This window comes from Cyanistes caeruleus, chromosome 8, assembly GCF_971803275.1.
Source record: "Cyanistes caeruleus chromosome 8, bCyaCae1.hap1.1, whole genome shotgun sequence".
Lineage (NCBI taxonomy): Eukaryota > Metazoa > Chordata > Aves > Passeriformes > Paridae > Cyanistes > Cyanistes caeruleus.
The window spans coordinates 546,161-564,211 of record NC_141708.1 but is presented as its reverse complement, the minus strand read 5'-3'; the positions used below and the strand labels follow the sequence as shown (position 1 = coordinate 564,211).

At 54.4% G+C, this 18,051-nt stretch overlaps 1 protein-coding gene across 6 annotated transcripts; it reads left to right on the top strand.

The window, feature by feature from the left end:
• Positions 1-661: 661 nt before the first annotated feature.
• Positions 662-17,275, top strand: PWWP2B (PWWP domain containing 2B). Of its 6 annotated transcripts, none has more exons than XM_086899393.1 (3): positions 662-854; positions 5,886-7,527; positions 11,738-12,321. In XM_086899393.1, exons 1-2 carry the CDS (start codon positions 694-696, stop codon positions 7,507-7,509), a joined length of 1,785 nt encoding a protein of 594 aa, XP_086755519.1. In that variant the 5' UTR covers positions 662-693; the 3' UTR covers positions 7,510-7,527; positions 11,738-12,321. The 6 variants fall into 6 exon arrangements, with proteins under 6 accessions (XP_086755519.1, XP_086755518.1, XP_086755516.1 ...); XM_086899392.1 differs by having other exon boundaries at positions 11,256-12,321; XM_086899390.1 differs by lacking the exon at positions 11,738-12,321 and adding an exon at positions 9,612-9,839.
• The last annotated feature ends 776 nt before the right edge of the window (positions 17,276-18,051 follow it).

The window sequence follows — 18,051 nt, the reverse complement described above, 5'->3', positions numbered from 1 at the left end:
CTGCTGGAGAGGGTCCAGCGGAGGCCACAGAGCTCATTTTGGGACTGGAGCATCTCTGAGATGAGGAGAGACTGCGGGAGCTGGGCCTGGTCAGTCTGGAGAAGGGAAGGCTGAGAGGGGATCCCATCAATCCATACAAATCTCCCCAAGGGCTGTCAGAGGACGGTGCCAGACTCTGCTCAGCGGTGCCAGAGACAGGACAAGGAGCAGTGGCCAGAAGCTAAAGCACAGCAAGTTCCAGCCCAACACGAGAAAACTTCTTTGCGTGGAGGGGCCAGAGCCAGGAACAGCTGCCCAGGGAGGGGCTGGGGTCTCCTCACGGCCCCGCTGGCCCCGCCCCGCTCCCGCCTGGCCCCGCCCCGCTCCCGCCTGGCCCCGCCCCGTTCCCGCCCCGCTGTTGCCGGTGCGCGGCTCGGCCGCCAGGTGGCGCGAGGTGCCTGCCCCGCCCCCGCCAGGCCCCGTCCAATCCAGACCCCGCCCTTTCCGGACAGGCCCCGCCCCTCCCGGCTCGCCCCGCCCCGTTTGGCCCCGCCCCCGCCCGTCCCACGCACGTGCCCGGTAGCGGGGCGGGGCGGTGATGTCACGCCCGGCGGCGGGGCGGGGCTGTGACGTCACGCCCGGCGGCGGCGGGCGCTCCGTGAGGTCACGGCGCGGCCCGGCCCAGCGGCCCCGCCGGCGGGGAGCGGCGGGAGCATGGCCGAGCCCGGGGCGGGGGACGCGGCGGAGGCGCCGCCGCCGCGGGTGGGCGCGTGGGTGCCGGTGCTGGTGGAGCAGATGGTGAACGACACGCTGGTGGTGACGCTGAGCTGCGGGGAGCGGCGCTTCACCGGCGTGCTGCTGGACTGCTCCAAGAGGTGCGGCCGGGGATGGGGGCACCGGGACCGCGGCGGGGAGCGGGGCCGGAGGCGGCGGGGCCGCGCCGTCCCCGCGCCCTTTGTTCGGCCGGGCGGGACAAAGCGGCGGGGTCGGGACCGGCCCGGGGCCCGCGGCGGGGCGGAGCGGTGCCCCGGGGCCGGTGGGGCCGGACCGGCCGCGGCCCCGCACGTGGCCCCGGTGAGCGTGTCCCGGGGCCGGTCCGCAGCCCCCGCGCCGGTCCCTGCCCTCCCCGCCCGGAGCTCCCCCCGGGGCCGGGCGGCGGTTCCCGGGGAGGTCCCGCGGGCTGTGGCCGCAGCAGCCCCGGTCCCGGCCCTGCCCGAGTTCCTGCGGAGCGCAGAGGGGCCGCTCTCCGAGCAGGGCCCCGCACGGAGGCTGCGGCTCCGCACGGCGGGGCTCGTGTTCGCACCTGGCCCGGCTCTGGCGGTGGCGGCCCGGGGGCTGCCGGGGGCTGCCGGGGGCCGGCACCGCCGGGCCGGTATCGCCGGGCTGGCACCGCAGGGCCGGTATCGCAGGGCCGGTATCGCCGGGCTGGCACCGCAGGGCTGGCACCGCAGGGCCGGTATCGCCGGGCTGGCACCGCAGGGCTGGCACCGCAGGGCCGGTATCGCCGGGCCGGTACCGCAGGGCCGGTATCGCCGGGCCGGTACCGCAGGGCCGGTATCGCCGGGCCGGTATCGCCGGGCCGGTATCGCCGGGCTGGCACCGCAGGGCCGGTATCGCCGGGCCGGTATCGCCGGGCCGGCACCGCAGGGCCGGTATCGCCGGGCCGGCACCGCAGGGCCGGTATCGCCGGGCCGGCACCGCAGGGCCGGTATCGCCGGGCCGGTATCGCCGGGCAGGCACCGCAGGGCCGGTATCGCCGGGCCGGTATCGCCGGGCCGGTACCGCAGGGCCGGTATCGCCGGGCCGGTATCGCCGGGCCGGTACCGTTCTTGTGCTGCGTGCTGGGCAAGGCACCGATCGCAGCTGCGTGGGAGCACAGCAGCCTCGCCTCTCTGATCCATCCTACGAGATGTGCGGAGCAGGACTTCTGAGCTTCGTTTTTGTCATTTATTCCGTTTCTCGGGGCTATCCCGAAAATCGGAGCCAGGTTTTCAAAAGCATTCGGGCACCTGCCGCTGCTCAGGGTCCATAAAGCCAGCCCTGAGCCGGGTCCCAGCCCGAGCAGCTGGTGTCCCTCCAGCCCCTAAACCGGCTCTTTCTGCTTCTCGCATTTCGCTTGGCTTCCTCTGCACTGACACTTCTTTCACCTGGTTCCTTTCACCCTAACCTTTCTGAATTATTTTTCTCCATCTTTCTTCCTCCCTCTGCCCCCAGAAGGTCTAAGGAAAAAGCAGAAGGGTGTTTTTCCCAGGCTTTAAGGCAGCTCGGCAGCCCGGTGGTGCCGCAGGCCTGGCGGTGGTGACACTGATCTGTGCAGGGTGGGAGGGCACTGGATGTCCCCTGAGCACCGGGGCTCGGTGCTCGTTCTGTGGCCGTGCCCCGGTGCCACATCCCGCCCGTGGTGGTGCCGAGCTGGCCTGTGCTGACCGTGGTGGGCAGGGAGGTGAGGCCAGCACAAGGTGAGAGCCATGGCCTCTGCTCGTGGCTCTCAGGAGGGGGCTCCATGTGAGGCAGGTGCCTGGCTCCTGACTCCCTGGGGACTTGGAGCCAGCTCTGCAGTCATCCCAGGTCTGGGAGGGGAACAGGGATCTTGTTCATCCTACAGCAGAGCACAGGAGTCAGTCTGGCAGTGCCTGGAAGGTGAAGGTCAGGAAGGCAGCAGGAATTTATCCGCTTGGTGCTGAGCTTGGAGTGCCTGAAGTGGATCTGTGGCAGAGCTGTTCCTGATGGAGCTGTGTCCCACCAGCTTGTCCCAGTGCAGGGTCACCCATACCCTGCCTGTACCCCCTAGGCAGGGGGATGGGACTGGCAGGAGAGGAGAGGAGCAAGCACAGCAGGTTGTTACACCTGCAAAGAAAGAGGAGATTATCTCAAAAGGGAAGGAGGGCCTGTGTGGTGGTTCTTCAGCTTGCTTTTGTGTTTTAAAGTGGTTTCAGCATCACACTGTGGATAAATCTGTTTTACTTAGTTGTGGCTACCCCATCTCTGAAAGTGTGCAAGGTCAGCTCGGGCAGGGCCTGGAGCAGCTTGTCTAATTAATGACAACCCAGCCCAGGGCAGGAGAATTGAAACTGGATGATTTTTAAGGTCCCTTCCAACACAGACTATCTGTAATGCTGTGATTACTTCTCCTAAGCTGTGGGGAGCTGAGCAGGAGGAAGTTCTGCCACCCTGAGCACCCAGGGCACCCCTGTCCAGCCAGGTCCCAGCTGGATGCCTCTGGTATTTTGCCACAAAGGTGGGTATGGGTTTGAACCCTCAACTGCCTGCCCAGGTTTGCAGGAGCTGAGCCCATGGGCAGCAGGACTGCCTGCCTGTGCCCTGCCTGTGCCCTTTCAGTGCCCTGCCTGTGCCCTTTCAGTCTCCTGCCTGTGCCCTGCCTGTGCCCTTTCAGTCTCCTGCCTGTGCCCTTTCAGTGCCCTGCCTGTGCCCTGCCTGTGCCCTGCCTGTCCCCTGCCTGTGCCCTTTCAGTGCCCTGCCTGTGTCCTGCCTGTGCCCTGCACCTTTAGGAATGGGGAGACGTAGGGAACATTGACCTTGCAATCACTGGGGAATTATTTACAGCAAAAAGTGCTGGTGTCCCTTCCTGCCCCAGCCTGGATGATGCAGCAGCACCAGGGCCTGCCCAGTGACTGGCAGTTACTTGCTTCCAATGAATTGCCTCTGCTCGAAGTGAGCTCCGTAGTGTACATGCTCAAGTAGAGATTTAAATGCAGTTACAGTGTTTCTGATAACAAGATTTGGTAGTTTTGCTGCAACTTTCTTTATAAGTTAGGTTTTAATTATGCAGGGATATAAATAAAGGAGGGTGGCATCTCCTGTACCAAGCAGAGACTGGATTGAGGTAACCAAGTCCAGTTGGCTGCAGCTGCCCCAGAAAGGGGGATTACAAGCAGGGTGAAATCCCATCAGCAGTATTTCCTGCTGCTTTAATCACAGAATCCCAGAAGGGATTGGATTGCAAGGGACCTTAAAGCTCATCCTGTTTCACCCCCAGCCATGGCAGGGACACCTTCCCCTGTCCCAGCTGCTCCAGCCCCAATGTCCAGCCTGGCCTTGGGCACTGCCAGGGATCCAGGGGCAGCCCCAGCTGCTCTGGGCACCTGTGCCAGGGCCTGCCCACCCTGCCAGGAACAATTCCTGCCCAAAATCCCATCCATCCCTACCCTCTGGCAGTGGGAAGCCATCACCCCATCTTTCTAACAGGCCTCCCTGCTGAGCTGGTGCCTGGCACAGGGTGACAGCTGCGAAGGGCAGTGGCCTGGGCATGTTCTGTGGCACAGAGGTCGTGTCCTGCCCAGTGGGGTTACAGTGTGCTGGTACATTAATGCTGTGGGCACAAACCATCCTGTGAGTGAGCCTTTGGGTGCTCCAGTTCTGCCAGGCAAGGACCTCCGTGCTGCTCTGGGGGGTTCAGTGACCTGAACTGGGGGAGTGGGCTTGTGTCTGCATGAGCAGCAGTTTTCTGTTCTGACCAAGTCATGCAATCTCACTGCATAAAATCACCATAATTTATAGCCATCATTTCATTCAGAAATGGTCTCACTTTGGATTATGAATGGTGCCGACATCTCTGTCTGGCTGTACAAACTGTACTGGCTTTCTGGGTTGTCATTTAAAGACACCTACATTCTTGGTTGTCTCTGTTTTAAAAAAGCCTCTTAGAACAAAAATATTTTGTTCCAAATTACGTGATTTCAACAGCTTAATCCTTTCCCAGTTAAACTGTCATTTAACAGCAGGTTGTTGCACTTTTTCAGTAATGTGGAAAGACTTTGGAGGCTCCTCTGTCAGGAAACCCGCAGCAGCAGCTTTGTGCTGCTCTTGGTGAGAGGTGTGGCACTGAGTGGACACCTTCAGCTCCTCCTCCTGCAAACACTTACCAAAGTGTCCCTCACTGTGACACCAGCAAGACACTCCTGCCTTGCCTCGGGAAGGGTCCTTCCTTCCTGGTGCTTGGAAAGAAAGTAATGCTTGGCAAGGAGGGGAATGGGGATATAGCATCCAAAACCCGCTGGTACTTGGCCTGTACCTGTCCTCCATTCCTTTGTCTCTTCTTTGTGGGTCTCCTATACGACATTTTGTTATTATTAAAAAAGCCCACACACTTCATTGACGGTGTGTTCTCTGCAGAAGTGTCTCTGGAAAGCCAAGGCAGTGAGCATTGCCCAGTCAGAGTCAGTGTTTCAGGAGAATCTGTCCCAGTGCTGTGTTAGTGTAATATTTCCAATGCCAGGCCAAGGGCATAAATTCATAAATTCTGGACACGTGAATTGCAGTTGTGAATTTCAGCAGTTCAGAGGATTTGCTTTTGCCAATATCCAGGCAGGATACTTGGGTGGCCTGTAATGAGCCTCGGTGCTGAAGGACAGAATTTCATCACTGTTATCCCTGCTGTTGTGAAGGAGCAGTGGGTGCCCTGTGTTACCAAATACAGCTGAATATGGATATGGAGAGACGGGGGAAGAGGAGCAGAGCTGTGTCTTGGTGAACCTGTGTGAGTCAAAGTGTTCAGGTTTAAAATGAAAAACTGGAAAATCAGCCATTAGCTCCTTGGGCTAATCCGGACCACATCCCTCCTCAGGCCTTGCCAGCCTGCTGATGCACTAAAGTGCTTTGTGGAATACAACTTCATAGAGCAAAATGTTGTGCAAAGAGCTCATAGAAATAGAGGTTCTGATCCCTCTACTTTTTCTGGGAGAAGGTAGGACACCATGCCAGATTTCTGCACTGCTGATGTTTTTTCAGTGGCAGAATTGGCCGCTCGCTGTTAAAGGTCAATAGAAAGCGTTGTGTTCTTAGTTTGAGGGTGTGGGACACGGGGATGTTTTGGGTTCCCAGAGAAGCACCTTTCAAAGCTCCTGACTCTGTTTCTGTCCCTCCCCGTCCTTCTCGCCCCCATTTAGGTCTGGATTGTTCTGTCTGCCATCCTCCTTCCCCAGGCACGAGGACCCTCCCGCCTGCGCCGAGGGAGCCGCGGAGGGCGGGGGAGCCGCGCAGGGCGAGCCGGAGCCGCGGCCCGCTGGCCCCCAGCCCGCCAAGGGCAGCGCCGAGGAGCCGCTGCCGCCGCTGCTGCCCGCGCCCGGCGCCCTCCCGCCCTACCCGCCCTACTTCGAGGGAGCCCCGTTCCCCCGGCCCCTGTGGCTGCGGCACACCTACAACCAGTGGGTCCCGCAGCCGCCCCCACGGACTATAAAGAGGACGAGGAGGCGTTTGTCGCGCAACAGGGACCCGGGCAGGCTCATCATGAGCACCATCAGGCTGCGGCCCAGGCAGGTGCTCTGCGAGAAGTGCAAGAACACGCTGAACCCCGAGGACGCCGGCGCGCCGCGGCAGAACTCCAAGACCAGGAGGAAGCTGAGCATTCAGGACAAGGAGCAGAAAAAGCACGGCGACTCTGACTACGTGGAGAAGAGGAACAAAAGAGAGAAGAGGGAGGATGACAAGTTTTCTGGGGAGCTGGTGCACAGAACACCAGTTATAAAAATATCCTACAGTACTCCACAAGGGAAAGGTGAAGTGGTAAAAATCCCTTCCCGGGTTCATGGCTCGGTCAAGCCGTTCTGCCCAGAGCGAGTGTTGCAGAACGGAGCCGGGGACCAAGAGGAGACCAGGGACTCTGAACGGTGTCGACAAACCAAATGTTTAATGGACAAGTCAGCAGGCAGCCAGCTTGCTTCCATTCCAAAACTGAAGCTCACACGGCCAGTGCATTCCAGTGTGGATGTCCCACCCCCAAAGATACGGCTGAAGCCCCATCGCATCAACGACGGTCAGAGCGTTTCAATCTATAAGGCAGAACTGATTGACGAAATCAACGTCCTCCAGAACAGCGGGGACTCCAATCCCGGAGCGTTTTACAACGATGAGTCCACCGACAGAAGTTTGCCTGAGATATCTTCTGGCAGTTCAGGTGAAGATGAGGACTTTAAAAGGTTTCCCCAGGGTAAAGATGGACACGATAACTTGGCTTTCCTCATGAACTACCGTAAAAGAAAAGCAGATTCTTCTAGTTTATCGGTGTGTAGCAATGACAGTCTAGATGAATCCAAGTCTTCTAGTTCAGAAGTGACATCACCAGAACTGTGTGACTTTTTGCCTGGTGATGATGCCTCCGTCTCTTCATCTTCAAAAGATGAGCGTAAAATTGTGCCGCCGCTGACAGTCAGACTGCACACCCAGAGTGTGTCCAGATGTGTTACAGAAGATGGAAGGACTGTTTCGGTGGGGGATATTGTCTGGGGTAAAATTCACGGGTTTCCATGGTGGCCAGCACGTGTTCTTGACATAAACCTCAGCCAGAAGGAAAACGGGGAGCCTTCGTGGCGAGAAGCTAAAGTGTCATGGTTTGGTTCTCCGACGACTTCGTTCTTATCTGTTTCAAAACTCTCTCCTTTCTCGGAATTTTTCAAACTGAGATTTAATCGCAAGAAGAAAGGGATGTACCGGAAAGCGATCACGGAAGCTGCAAAGGCAGTCGAGCACATGACTCCAGAAATACGAGATCTCTTAACACAGTTTGAGACATAACTTTGCCTCCAGTATCAGGTGAGTGATTGCTAGACTAATGCTTGCCATGAGAACCTCCTGCTGCTTTTTAAATCTGTATTCCAGTATTTGTTTGCATTTGTTTTTCCATTAAATCTGAGATTGACAGTTGTGAAACTGAAATGCTTGGCTGTTAGTTGGTAGGGGTAATTTCAGAGGTGGTGAGAAGCTTTCATTCCATACTCTTTTGGGGACCATGGGAATTGGAGTCCCTATTCCCAGAGGGAAGTGCAGGCCAGGCAGGATGCTGGGAGGAAGCAGCACTGCCTGTTTGAAGAGCTGACAAACCTGTAGCTGTGTGTCTGGAAGAGTAACAGCTCCAAGGCTTTCAGTTTCCTTGGGTCAAAGAGCTGAAACTCCCTGGAATGAAGATGGCATTTATCATATGTATGATAAATAAACAGCTGTTACCTGTAACAGCTTAGGGCCCCCGGGGGCCCTTTGCTCCCCACCTTCTGATCACTCTGGTTTGGATTTCTTATGCAGGCCCTTCATGGCCCCTCAAAATGATTGTACCAAGAAGTGTCTTTGGAGAACAATATTTCAGTATCTTCCACAGTACTTGAGGTTTGGTTTGTGCTTAAATTTTCAGTGTTTCTCTGGGGAATGGCCTCGATCAAATTAAATTCCTTTGGGCTTCATCTCTGTGAAGGACATTAGGTGGGAATAGAAACATGAGAGCTGATTCTTTGTAATGGATGGGGATGGGCTTCCCTTTCTTATCAAACAATCTGCATGGGATGAGAATTTGGTACCTAAAAATACAGGGTGTGGTGTGACTGGGAATAAAAGTCCATGGGAAAATCCAGTGACTTGCCTAAAACCTGGAATCATTTCACAATCTTTCAGTGACCACTGTCCAGACAAGACCTCAGCTGTGAAGGTAACAAGGGGAGGGATTAACTTTTTGTGGAAAACCAGAGGTATCACTAGGAAGAGCCTTGTGTCAAAGGCCGTGCTTTATGCAGCGTGGTTCATTGTGTTGTCCCCTGAATGCTCTGCTCTGTTTCATGCTTGGAGGACTCTGTGTGAGCCAGCCAGTGCTGCTCCTCTGGATTCTCTTCTTTATCTGAACTGTCATAATGCAGTGGCACTGGGACAGTCAGTGCTCATGTAATCCTGATGGGAAAATGGGATCTTTTTCATACCCTCTGTCATGGGACTTCATCCCTTGCTTGAGTGTGATGAAGGACTTGCTTTGCTTGGGTTATGACTCCATCTCAGCAAGCCTGGCTGGAGTAAATAGCCAGGGCATGACATACTCCTGCTGTGTACTCAGGGTGTCTGCACAACTGCAGCAGCAACCTTTCAGCTTCCTTCTTGATCTTGCCCATACAACTGCTGCTTAACTCTGGCTAAAGACTTTATAATATCAAGAGTGTTTGGATTGGACCCAAATTCCTATTAGCTAGATCAGGAGTATAAATAAACCTGCTGCCCAGAATGTACTGTCCTTGCCAGTGGAAGAGTCCTGGCCAATCCATGGCTCCTGTCTGGACAGTGCTCTGGTTAAAGGAGCAGCAAACTTCATCCTCTGAGCTGTCTTCACTGTGTATGTGAGCAGTTTGGGACAAAGGTAATGGATGTCATCATCATTCCTGACATCTGTCCTTGCCCTTGTGGGTCCTGGCTTGGCCCAGCTGCAGGAGAAGGGACAACTGGAAGAAGCACCTAATGCTTCAGATCAGGCATTGGCTGTGCCTCAGTCCCTGGGGAGTAGGGAAGCTGTGGCCAGGGGAGTCCCAGGAGCAGAGCTAGGATGGGAGCATGGGAGGATGCTTGTCCCCCACACGTCACAGCAGGGAAGGCTGGCTGTGGTAGCAGCAGGGCCTGCCCAGGGTGGGGGGACAGGCTGCAGGGCCTCGAGGAGGAGAGGCAGCCCTTGCTCCAGAGACACGATGGGAGCTGAGAGCAGGGACAGAGCAGGTCTGTGAACATCTGGAGAACATGTGGATAAGAAAATGATGGCACTGCCTGGATTAGACCAAAGCATTCCTTCCCTCTGTGCTCTTCAGCCAAGCCTCTGCATGTGTATATGGGAATATTCATTTATCAGATCTCACTGTTTTGCTGGCCTCCTTCAGCTGCCTTTCCATGGGGGATTTCCTGCCTCACATGTCTGAGCTGAGCTGCCAACACAGTCTGTCAGGCTGAAGACAACACGACTGTTGGATAAAGAACTGCAAAACTAGAAAAGCAGAACTACACAACTTCCTGCGCTCCACATGTCACATTTACCTAGATTCCAAATTAAACCAGCATATCTGGAGTTTTGGTACATCACTTATAAAACTGTTCATTGTTTCAGAGAATTGTCTGTGCCTAATTCTCTCCTTGCGGGAGGATTGAATTTTGTTGCTTTCCTTGATCTTCCACAAGGTAGAACTGAAATGTTTCCTTCAGCTGCTCATTGACTATCCTTTCCTGAAGGATGACATGAAAGGGCTTGGCCTGATAGGGGCCCTGAAATCCATCCCATCCCACCCCTGCCATGGCAGAGACACCTCCCACCGTCCCAGGTGGCTCCAAGCCCCATCCAGCCTGGCCTTGGGCACTGCCAGGGATCCAGGGGCAGCCCCAGCTGCTCTAGGTAACCTGGTGATATTGCATGGGAGCACTATCCATATATATCCATATCTATCCATAGATTAGAATCCATCGTGCTGGGGCTTCACCAGCAGTGGCACAAAGGTTTTTGTCATCAGAAGGAATCCATGAGGTGGCTCCAACAACACCTCTCGTGCTTATCCTGGGCACAGCAGGAGTTTGTGACTGGTGACACTTTCAGTTGTGAAATTTTCTGTCTTCTGGTATGTGGTGTGTTCTGCAGAGGGTAGTTACTGGAAAAATGTACAAACACTCCAGGTCATTTGTGGATGCACAACACTGGAAAACTGGACTTTTTTGTTTTGTTTTTTTTTTAACTTGGTTTGAGTTGGAAAAGCTGGTAGGATCACTTCTTGTTGTTACTGCTTTGTCCTTGGGGTTTCTTTGCAAGGAAAGTACTAGTCAGGTAATGACAGGGTTTTAATTAAGTAAAACAAGTTTCTGGAAAAACAACAGGCAGAATAGCAGCCTGTAGAACTCAAACTTATAAGGCATGGTTTAGAGTAGTGCCAGGAGAGACATGTCTGCTCAGCTCCTGGTGCTGCTCTGGAGCTGCCCTGGTGTGTGACAACGAGGAGCCAGCTCAAGGCACAAGGACAGCAGTTGCCCCTGGCTGGGGGTGACAGATGTTTGCTTTTCCCTCAAGGAAACCCCCCCTGAGGGCTGGGAAGGGAGAGAGAGGACCCTTGGGCTGGTGTCACACACATTTTATGGGGAATGAGCTGTGGCCACTGCTGCAGCTGTGCCTTGGGCTGGGCACAGGAGGGAGGGAGACAGACCTGTGTTTCCAAAGGCCCCCTTCCCTGCACCAGGAATGCATCCTGTGGGACCAGGGGCTTTCCAAGGAGCATGTGTTGCTCCAACCCTGCAGTGTGGGGAGGCTGTCCCTGCAGGGACAGGCCCTTGGCAGGGCTGGATCTGCTGCTCTGTGATCCTCCTGAGCAGCTCCTCCTGGCAGCTGCCACCTCCCTGCACACAGACATGCAGTAAAACCTGTAGTAAAAACTGCTGGTAGGTTTTCATCTGCATCTCTGCTTGAAACACGTTTACAAGATGTCTATTCCTTTGCTTTTTCAGTCTGGAAAATCCTTTTTTCTTCCTCTCTCTCCCCTGTCCCCAAGCTGTGACTGTGGAACCATTAAACTTGCAGATGCTGAAGGCTTTAACTGCTATGAGCTTAATAGACCCTCGGTGTCAGGACATCAAGCCATCCATCACCCTGCTACTGTGTGCAGCAAACTCAGAGCTGGCTGCATGCTCACTAATGTAAAACCTGGAATATCACATTGTGACTTCACCTTCAAAGGTGTTCAGAGCTCTGTGTCCACGCAGCCAGTGCTGCTGCCAGCACTGTGAAGCAGCACAAATCACTCCTCTTTTCCTCTTACCTCCTCTCTTCTGCTCTACCAGTGGCATAAAAATATTGTACCTTGATATAAAGTGATGGGGATGATTGGTGTGATGGCTGTATGTTTTAACACACCTGCCTGGTGACATGGAATATTTCAGCACAGAAGATGAATGCTTGAGATTTTTCTTGGCCTGCTTTCTAGATGCTTCAGTCCACTAAAACCAGGCACCCAACTTAATTACTGTTTCGCAGTCTTCCTGCAAACAGCTGGGAGTCAGCGTCTCTGCATGCTAATGCAAGGTGGGAGAACAAGTCCAGAATAGACTGTGCTGCATTTCTGCACACCCAGCGCTGATGGCTGGAGCTGCAGTCAGGCAATGTCCTGCTGATCTTCCCTTCCCAAAGGCACCTACCTGCCCGCCGTGCCCAGGGACTGCCTTTGGAGACACGTGGGTCCGTGCCCGCTGTGCCCCTGGCGTGCTCTGGAAATGCCACCAGGTCACCCATTGTGCTATTTCTGATGGCACCTGCCATTGGCTTTCAGGAGCTGTAAGTGCAGCTGCTGGAGGAGGCTCTATCCACCCAGGGGCTCCTGGGGAGCACAGCGAGCTGCTCCCAGGCTGAGGGGCTCCAGCTGGAGCATGGCCTGTGCTGGCTCAGTGTGCCACACTGAGCAGGACAGTGAGTGTCCCCAGCAGTGTCACCAGCCCACAGTGCACCCTGAGCCTGTAGCAGCCACACGGGATCAGGGCAGGAAATGGGAGAGATGTGTGGACAAAGAACCTGGGAACTGATTTCTCTGAAAACGTTTACAAATAAAGTAAAAACAAAATTTCTGTATGTTTTCCTGAATTGTGTTTATTTACTTGTTTGGTTTTGAGCTCAAGCAGAGGTGTCTGAATTGCAGGTACAATGGCCCTTTTCCCAGCAAGCATGGAGAGCAGCAGGGTGGGAGCCAGGGGAGTTCTCTGGCCTCCCAGCTGGGGCTCGGAGCTTGGCAGGTGTTGGTACAGTACTGAGCACCCCCAGGCTGCACTTACAGAAAGTGTAATACAGAATACAGAGAGGAATAGGAGATTTTGGACAACTTGGAGGTAGCTGTGTGCAGGGAAGGTGCCTGTGCTCTGCAGGTGAGGAACGAACAGGATCTGCACACAGCAGCCGTGCACTGCCACTGCCACATGCAGCTGCTTTGCTTTGTGGGGCTGCCTGACACCGTGGCATGACACAAGTTGTAGAATCACAGAAGGGTTTGGGTTGGAAGATACCTTAAAGATCATTTTGTTCCACCCCCCACCATGGCCAAGGACACTTTCCACTATCCCAGGTTCCTCCAAGCCCCATGCAGCCTGGTGTTGAGCAATTGAATATTTCTCATTTTCATGTTCAGGTGTGAAAGGTAGGAGTTTGAGCCCAAAAATTGATGTGAAGGCTCTTAATGTTGAAAAATGTACAAGCTGTTGTTTTTCAGTCTTGATGTGTTGTGTTTTACCCATAAGTTGCCATCAGGGGTGCTGGGATCAAGGTGAGCAGGAGTGTGTGGGCTGAGTGCCAAGCTCTGCTCCTGGCTGTAAAAGGCTCACAGAGCTGCTCACCTGTAAGACAAGATACAGACTGGATGAGCACAAACTGGGATGTGCTGGTTTTGGCTGGGGTAGAATTAGCTTTCTTCACAGTGACTGATTTGGGGCTGTGGTTTGGATTTGTGCTGAGCACAGGGTTGATAAAATAGAGATGTTTTTGTTATTGCTGAACAGGACTTGCACAGAGGCAGGACCATTCCTGCCCCTCATGGGGCCATGCTGGGGAGGGGGCACAGCCAGGACAGGTGAACCCAAGTGGCCCGGGGGCTATTCCAGTCCATATGACTTAGTGTATAAAGTGGGGGGAAGAAGGTGTATGAAGGGGAGACATTTGGGGTGATGGCATTTGTTGTCCCAAGGCATGGTTAGATGTGATCTCCTGGAGGTGGCTGAACACCTGTCTGCCCATGGAAGCAGGGATTTCATTTCTTGTTTTGCTTTCCCTATTAAGTTGTCTTTCTCAACTCATGAGTTCTCCAGCTTTGGTCCTTCCAGTTCTGTCCCCGATCCTGCTGGTGGGGGCAGGAGCAAGCCTGGCTGTCAGGATCTTGGCTGCTGGATGGGGTTATGCCACCACATGGGGCCTGGTTTATTTTATTTCAGTCTGCAGCTGGTTTGTGTGCTGTCTGTGACTGCACAGAGCACACGGGCTCTGCATTAGCCACATAATGAACTCTGCACATCCTGAGATGATGTGCAGCTGAAATGGGCTTCTGGTGTCCTGCAGGAGGGCACAGATGGGGCTCCTGGAGGAGCTCTTCACATCCACAGCCCCGTGCCCCACGTCTGCAGCTCCTCAGTCAGCTGCCAGTGCCTTCCTGGTGCCAGAGTAGAGCAGGGCAGGTGTTAATGAAGGCTCTTCTCATTAAGCTGATGAATTTCTAGAGGAGCAAATGCCTTCACTGATGCACCAGTTCCTGCTTTATCTGCAATAGTCTGTGCTAGTGCAGGATCAGCCTGCCTGGGTTCTGGGTTTCTTTATAAAATATATTTCCTGAGTGCTCTCTGCAGCTGAAGAAATGAATTGTAGCAAACGACTAGTTTGACTTCCCTTGTGAGTGATGACTTGCTCTGTTTTGATGCAGATAACCTGAGCCATTTATTCCTGTGGAAAACAGTCCTTTCCCAAGGCAGCAACCCTCAGTGCAGGATTTGTCATAGGGATGTTTGGATGATGGAGTGTGAGAACTCCAGTGCTGGAGAATGTAGCTGCCAGCCTGCTCAAATCAGCTGGATTCTGGTGCCTTGAGAGCTGGAGACAGTTCCAAAACCTCATCCAGTGGGCCAGAGATGGAGCTGCCAGCCTTTCCTTGCTCCTGTGAGAGGAAGGCTTGGGAAGGAAGGGCTTTACCAGCCAGCTGCTAGCTGCAGCCTCTTGCACTTCCCCCAGAGAGACATGGCTGGAGGAAGGCTGATTTGGTGGTGCTCAATTGTAAAATGCCTGCAGTTGATTGTTTTATGATTAGAAAATAACCCTCAAAACAAGCTGCTTGGGCACACTTGGGGTGCTGCAGCCTCCAAAGATAAATTGTCTTCTGCACTCTGCTGCTGCTGCTCAATCTGGATTTATGAATGGCTCTATTTGATCCAAAACTTCAGTTTTTAAATTGTGAACAAGCACTTGGCTTCAGGGGAGCTGCCCTGCTCTCCTCTGGACACCCAGCTTAGCTCCCAGGCTGTCCTGAGCCAGCCCATGTGTGCTGTGCTCGTTACTCACACGTGGACCTGGAACATGGGCATCGCCTGCTGCTCCGTGCTGGAAGTGGCTTTTTAAACAAATTCCTGAAGCTTTCCAGGGATGAAGTGAGAGCTGTGCTGTGGGCTGTGGCTGTGCAGCTCCTCCTGGCCCCGTGAGCTGTGTCTGCACAGGCAGCAGGGCTCTCTGCTGGGGTGCCCCTGGCCTCGAGGCCGGCTGCAGAGCTCTGCGGTGCAGGTGCCCACCCCAGCACAGACCCCCAGAGCTTCCAGCATCCACTGTTCCAAAGCAGCTTGCTCTGTCGCTGGTAGCCCAGCTTTGTGCTCCCACAGGACAAAATCCCTGATGTTTGCCCTCAGTTCCCGGAGCAGCTGAGGTGTGGCCCCAATCCCTGTCCCCATGGAGGAGCCCCCTCTGCCCTGGCAGTGGGCAATACCTGTTTGGCATCTCACTTCTGGTGTGATTGTCTCTTCCTCCCAGTGAGAAATCCCAAAGAATCCGACCACCTGAGGGCTTGCTGTCACCTCCTCAGCCAGGAAATGCATTTTTTCCTGTTTGGACAAGATCTTCTCCCTCTGTAATCAGTCTCTAAAGGGTCAGTGCTTTGAAAGCCACTTGAGGGATATTGTTCCAGGTCCCTGGGCCTCAGGAAGCTTTCCTGGGTGATAAACCTGCAAGTGAGATTGTTGTGTGCTCTTGAAAGTCTCTCTGTTCATCAGAAGACAAATAGATTCTCCTGCAAGATGAGGTTGTACTTTGTTGGCTGCAGGTAACAGAGCCCTGGGGTGAGACCTCCCAGTTTCTGCCAAATACTGAAGGAGTGTTTGAGCTGATTGCAGCCCTTCTCTGGAATACATCTTTGGGACAGATGTTCCTGGGTATTGAATCAGCTCTTTGCATTCTGCATTGTGTGGGCAATGCTGAGGATCATTCTGGATGCTGAGTCTGAGTGAATCAGTGTCACTTTGGGTCCCCTGCCTGCAGAAGCAGTGCTGCTGCCATGTCAGCAGCTTTGGAGATGTGATCCTCTTCCCTGTGTTTGGTGTTCTTGGTTCACTGTGCTCTGTAAGTCACAAACCTCAGCTGGGGGTGGTTTGAAGGTTTTTGTTCTGCTCTTCTGTGGTGTTAGTGCTGTGTGAGAAGACAGATCCAAGCTGGTGTCTCCGGCACTTGCAGCTCAGCTGGAGTTGATGTGGTTGCTGTGGGCCAGGGGCAGCGCTCTGCTGCAGCTCTCGGGGTGAGGGGAGGTCTCCGTGCTGGGCTCTCACTTCTGTGTCACTGAATTGTTCGTGTGTCTCCCTTCCCTGGAAGGCGAGTGGCTTCTGCCCCTGAACCCTTCCAGGGCTTCCAGACCGTGACCTGGTGTCCATGGCCAGTGTGAGTCCCTCCTGCGGGCCGGGGTGCAGGCGAGCGCTCCGCAGGGTTTGCCTGCCTTGTTCTGCAGGACTCGCACGTTCCTCGTGGCCCTGAGCCCAGGGGACAGGTGGCTGCTGCCAGGGCCGGTGCTGTGGCACACGAGCCTGGGGAGGGACCCTGGCTGTCCTGGGCAGCACCAGGGGCCGGCGGCTCTGCCTCCCCGGGAGCTGCGGCCGCGGGCAGCGCTTCAGCCCCTGCAGGTGCTTAGAGAAGCTTCCATCCGCCGTCCCTCAAGGGGGATAATCCTATTTTGTAGATTGTGTTCGGAAAGTGGAGGCAGATGTTCTTCACGTGGCGCGCTCCGTGGGGACTCGTGGCGGATTAACCTACAGTAACCCACCCGAACAGGGACTCTGGAGTCTTTGAGCCGCACTGGAGATTTATTATCATCACTGAAATTCATATCATGTTGGTCTTGGGGAGAATTCCCACTCTTTCTTTGGGTTTGCTAACCTGACAGCTTTCTCCCAAGCTGCAGCCGTGCTTGTGCCTGCTGGGAGCAGAAGAATTCCTGGCTATATTTAGAGGGCAGCCACAGTGTGAGCCCTGCTGCTCTGCCACAGTAACCTCTCCCTCTGGCTTTCTTCAAGGTAACAGAAGACGAGCACAGCTGTTCTCCTAGAGGGTCACCGAGCGAGGAGCGGCCGGCCGTGCTCCCAGGAGAAGCGGCCCCGAGGAGGAGGAGGCTCCTGGGCAGAGCGCTCCCCGTGCCGCCCGGACAGGCCACAGGCACCGCCACGCAGCTGGGACGCTCTTCTGGGCTGGGGCAGGAAAGGCTGAGGGTATCTCACCCAGATTGAGATCTGACCAGCTGGACGGCAATGAACTAGGAGAACAGCAGAAATCACAACTCGGAATGTATTTATTACTTAAAAGTTAGCTATTCTTGATAAAATTCCCCAGATTATTGCTGCTGCTTATTTTACTTACAGATTTCACACACCTGTTAATTTTAAAGCTACCGAACTTTTATTCAATACTGTACTCTGAGAAATGTAACTGGGTCAGGAAATGCAATAGAATGAAATCATTGTAGTGTCTTAAGTACAATGGACTCACTTTGTGTCTATTAAACCTTGGAAGATGTGCAACACACGACAGCGTGGCTCTCATTGCATGTTAAAGCTTTCTGCTGTCGTTAACTGTGGGGCAGGGGAATCACTGGTTCCAGGCACATGGACAAGCAGTGCTGGTGACTGGGATGTCTTTGGGACCTTTCCCAAGTCACCTGGCAGAGCAGCACAGCCTGGGCCTGTCCTTGCTGCGAGCTGAGCTGCTGGCTCCAGCCAGGGAGGGAATCCATGTTCTGAACTGAACATGAACACCAGTGTGAGCAGGAACTTGCATGCTCACACTCTGAGTGTGATTTAAGGCCCTTTGAACATGTTGGACAGCAGGATCCTCTCATTACCCACAACCAAGAGGTGATGCACCATTCTAAACCAGAAAACCAACAGCTTTTTTTGCCAGATTGAGAGTTCAAATGGTTCACAACCTGAAGTGACCTATGGACAGGATTTTGGAACTGTATCAGTTCATTTTTTGGGTTTGCATTGATCTAGCCTTTGCTTGGATTCCCTCAGTCCAGAGACATTAATTTGAGGCGATCTGTTGCTTCTGGTGCTGGAAAAAACAGTTCAGAGTTTCCTGCTCAGTGTTGTGTGGCTGCAGGAGGTTGCATTGGAGCTGCAGGATCTCTGCACTGATCCTGTGTCCTGTCAGCTGCATCTGCTGCAGCAAACACAGCGGTGAACTCTGGCTGAGTTAGAGCGAGCAGCTCGGAAATCACTCAGGCTCGTGTTTTCCTGCTTTGTGCTGGTTCACACTGTGGTCTTTGAATGTCAGCAAGAGAGGTCAGAGCTTCCAGTTCC